The sequence below is a fragment of the Saccoglossus kowalevskii genome, chromosome 15, assembly GCF_978046115.1.
Source record: "Saccoglossus kowalevskii chromosome 15, keSacKowa6.1, whole genome shotgun sequence".
Lineage (NCBI taxonomy): Eukaryota > Metazoa > Hemichordata > Enteropneusta > Harrimaniidae > Saccoglossus > Saccoglossus kowalevskii.
Window position 1 is genome coordinate 30,869,409 of NC_140655.1, and position 4,690 is coordinate 30,874,098.

At 36.5% G+C, this 4,690-nt stretch overlaps 2 protein-coding genes across 2 annotated transcripts; both read right to left on the reverse strand.

Annotated features, from left to right (window-relative positions):
• Positions 1 to 560: 560 nt before the first annotated feature.
• LOC144341982 (uncharacterized) lies at positions 561 to 1,010 on the reverse strand. The gene has a single exon (XM_078005427.1). The coding sequence runs from the start codon at positions 1,008 to 1,010 to the stop codon at positions 561 to 563; it is 450 nt and encodes a 149-aa protein (XP_077861553.1).
• A 2,087-nt stretch (positions 1,011 to 3,097) lies between these two features.
• Positions 3,098 to 4,171, reverse strand: LOC102803599 (solute carrier family 35 member G1-like). Its single transcript, XM_006824400.1, has one exon. It carries the CDS (start codon positions 4,169 to 4,171, stop codon positions 3,098 to 3,100), a length of 1,074 nt encoding a protein of 357 aa, XP_006824463.1.
• Positions 4,172 to 4,690: the final 519 nt, after the last annotated feature.

A 4,690-nucleotide genomic window follows, 5' to 3' on the forward strand; every position in this document is an offset into this window, starting at 1 on the left:
TGACGATTTTTTAGAGCAACGTTACTCACCTGCACTCGATAGTGACATTGAAATTGAATCCGACACAGAAATTGGTGCTACATTCGATTATGTTGCCTCCGGCACTGGTGAATGGAGAAGGCCACGGAGGAAGGCGGTGATATATTTACTATTCCAGTTTTAATACATTGCAAAAAAATTAAATGCCCCCTTGCGTAATACAAATTTCAGTGAAATGTAAGCATTCTTTGGTGTGTTGATATGTATGGGTGTTGATCACAAATCAGCAATCGACAATTATTGGTTGAGTGACCCCTTTCTGCAGAATATGGGTTTAGCATCAGTAATGACTCGGGCCAGATTTCAAATGCTAATGCGTTATGTTCATTTAGCTGATCCATTAAATAATGACCCACGGTGGGATCCTGACATTGAACGTCGTCGTCAACGATCAGAGGCCGACCCGCTGTATAAAATCAACCCGTGGCTGAAAATTGCCGGCGATATTATCAGATGGGACAGAAAATTGTGATTGACGAGGGTATGGTGAGATTCAAGGGAAAGCCCAAGTTTAAGCAGACTTAAACTAACATGTCATCAACATAAAAACCAGTCTGTATGATATTCTGAACACATCGATCAGTAGTGTTTTCAGTAGATTTCTTCAAAGGGTAGTTTGCGCAGCTGGGTGATGATGTAGCACCAAATATATGTACTTTCATGTGATACCCAGCTGAAGCTGCTTGGATGTCACCATTTGCCCACCACAAGAACATTTGATAGTCCTGCTTTTCCTTGGGTATGTGTACCTGAGAAAACATGGCCTCCACATCAGACATCAATGCTATGTGTTCTCCAATCAGTGAGTTGACCAAATCTGGTCCCTGCATCAACTCCTTATTTAAGGAAGTCCATCGATATTCTGCGGCACAATCAAACACAATTCTAATTTTCTGCTTCTGAGGGTGATATACAGTTTGTGCGTAATCGTTTTTATCTCGTATTGCAGCGATGAAAGCACTAGTCACCATGTGAGTAATCGTTTTTTTCCCGTATCGCAGCAATAAAAGCACTAGTCACCATGTGAGTAATCGTTTTTTCTCGTATTGCAGCGATAAAAGCACTAGTCACCATGTGAGTAATTGTTTTTTCTCGTATCGCAGCGATAAAAGCACTAGTCGCCATGTGAGTAATTGTTTTTTCTCGTATTGCAGCGATGAAAACACTAGTCACCATGTGAGTAATCGTTTTTATCTCGTATCGCAGTGATGAAAACTTAGTTACCATGTGAGTAATCGTTTTTTCTCGTATTGCAGTGATGAAAACACTAGTCATTATGTGAGTAATAGTTTTTATCTCGTATCGCAGTGATGAAAACACTAGTTACCATGTGAGTACTCGTTTTTATCTCATATCGCAGTGTTGAAAACACTAGTAACATGGGGTAGTAACTGCATTTAGAGTGACCCCCTGGGTATGGAATACATGATATTATGAGGTATACTGCAAAGCATGCATGAAGACAGTACAGTTGGAGTATCGACCGACTTGCAGCAGGTGTCGATGTCACCGCGTACTGTCTGGGTACATACTTTGCAGTATCCTCATAATAACCTTATTATTCTATATCTTTTCCTGCCAGGAATATATCATGGGAATGCCGAAACCCAAAACGTTTAAAACCGATTCAGCGAGTTTCTTTGTGTGGGGTCCGGTCAAACTATGTTTCTTGAGTACGGGTGACTGTGGGTTATACACGCATCTATTTGACTATAATAAATAAATAATAATGTATTGGTGGAAGAAGGGAATAACTGAACAACCACGATATAAACGGATATGTTAACTACAGTACATAATGTATACTTCTAAATTTGGTACGCAGTATAACAATTATCCATTGTTTGTTGTAACTTATACTGTTTATTGGATCTTATTAGGCACGTTTTTGAACATATATATTTTGGTAATGATATTATAAATACATATCGTAACATATATATTTTGGTAATGGTATTATAAATACATATCGTAACATAGATACATCTGTAGAGATGATTGCTACAATACAGATACAATACAGTCACATGCTTCTATTGCATCACAGTATACTAAGTACATCAATATGTGAAACTTATTCTCATATACAAATACTTCATATTGCAAGATGAACATCACCATCTGACCTGTCTGATGGTATTTACTATTAAAAAATCCGTATCTTTCTCATTGCTTTGACTATATTGTGTAGTACATGTTCCGATTGTGAAACAATCGTATGGTTCTACTCTCGCGCTAGTAAAAATGTAATACTATAACGCTCACTGTTATATTTGCGCGTCCTAACTCAAGTGCTATCTTAACAAATCTTTCTTCAAACATGTTCCTAAATATTTATAATATATTCTACATACTCGTTTTATAATATAGTTTTTTTTTTTTAAATTTAGTACATGTCACATGATAAATTCATGCGTGGAAGAGGTAATTGTAGCTTCAGCCAATCAAAAAATGTGTACAAATATAGAACGTTATCATTTATTGATAAATTAATTACAATTTATATATGTACACTCCCAGGGGGACATGTGTTTAATGAATAAAAATATCAGTCATCAACAAATAATTAATTATAATATTCAATTGAATACTTAGGTCAACTACTACTCGAAACAAGATGCATTAATTGCCTGAACTAAATACATTAATACAAGTACGCCAAATACTATGCATATAATATTGGACGCAGATATGGCATTTGGACTCCTTAACTAGTCTAAGAGTTCAATATCTGTTCACGCCGGAACCGAAGCAGGCTGTAAAAAGCGTATTTTTGGCGTAGATTCGACTAGGATTCACCTGTCAGCGTGAAGACAGTCTATAGTGTAGTGCAGATTACCACCCCATGTCACCCATCACAACCACTTCTTAATATCGAATTTCGACAAGACGTTCAGTAGATAACGATTCATAAATTCAGAAGGCAGAATAGCCATGAATATCTATAAAGTGCATGGCCACGTACATCAGTGAAAACATGCCCAAAACAAGCTGCTAAATCCTACCACAGTACTAAACTTAATTCTACATTTATACTACTACTAACCCACTAGGTATTTTACATATCATAGTATGGACATTTTTTCTTAAGCTGATAATCCCTCCACCAGGTATTTACAGCACATACTATCGCTCCAAGTAAAATAATACTAGTCCCTAAAATAGAGTAAATATCAGGAATTTCAAGCAAACCGTAGGTTTGCAACAAAAATGCTACAACTATTTGGATGTTCGCCAATAAAACAATGGGTGTGGCTTCCGTTAATTGAAGAGATTTTAATCGACACACCGTTCCCAATAGAGTTGCAATGACCATTCCAGTAGCTGTTAAAGACATTTCTAAATCCATAGTCCATTTTGGATTTTCGATTACCAGAGTAAAAATTAAGGATATCACAGAACCAATTATACTAACCCAGCACAGTATTACCAATGCACTACTGTTTTCCCCTAAATACCTGACTATTACAATACAAAGAGACAACTGCACACCAGTAAATATCGCCAAACCATACGCAAACATTTCGAGAGAATTCACCGCTTCAAACTGATCTTCAGTTCCAAATATTTCCGGTGGTTGTGCCATCAGCAATATACCACAAATATTAACAACAGTTACTATACCATCAACGATGTGAAGTGATTCACGGAGTACTATCATCGATAATATGGGCGTTATAATTGGCATTGTTCCACGTAGAATTCCAGTAACATTGCCGATAGGTCCCAATAATAACGCCTTAATTAATGTGAAGGACGATCCTAAATAAAGAGCTGCGATTGTTATTAAAATACCCAGTTCTTTGTAACTCTTTCCAACAATATTGATTGATTTATAAATTATAATTGGAATGACGCAAATGCTCATACCAATGTTTAAGTAAAAAGTCGTCTGCAGTGGTCCAACTCCGCCGACTTCTTGTACCACTCGTATCCAATAATCTGCCACGGCAAACGAGATTGCGGCGAATATTCCAAACATAATACCTTTCATAGATTGTACAATTTTCAAGCATCGTGGCGAAAGCGCAATGCAGTGACTATCGTGGCCATTCGGATCAATTTGAGTTGATGACAGTAGCGGCAAAGCCATACCAGAATAACTCTCCTCTGATTTCATCATGCCAACCATGGACGAAATGATTTACGTATAGCTCCTAACTCTAGAAATATGTTCTGCTTCACCACCCACATGCAACTGTTTTAGAATATAATACTGGGATTATATAAATAAAGAGGGTATCCCTACCACTGACTATCGAGTGCCATATGTGCATTTCAGCTGTAAAGAATGCGGTAATGTTTTCTTTATTAATTTGAATAAAATTTAATAAGTTTAATGAGTTTTGATATAGGATAGTTGATTCCCTTATTAAGAAGATAATATTTTGAGCTAGATTTGAATACATGCTTAGTTTTAATATTTTTTTAATGAGGGGAGCAATGAATTCCAATGCTTTGTTGTGGCATATTTCAGACTGTGTTAATTTAGAGTAATTTTGACGCTGGGGATATAGTAATTATCAGAGGTAAACGTGTTGTATAATTATGAGGTATACTCTCTAAATACTGACCTACATAATACGCAAAACAATGATACCCACTTTAGGTCTACTTAATTTAATCACTTTGCTTATGTGCAATTTTCAAT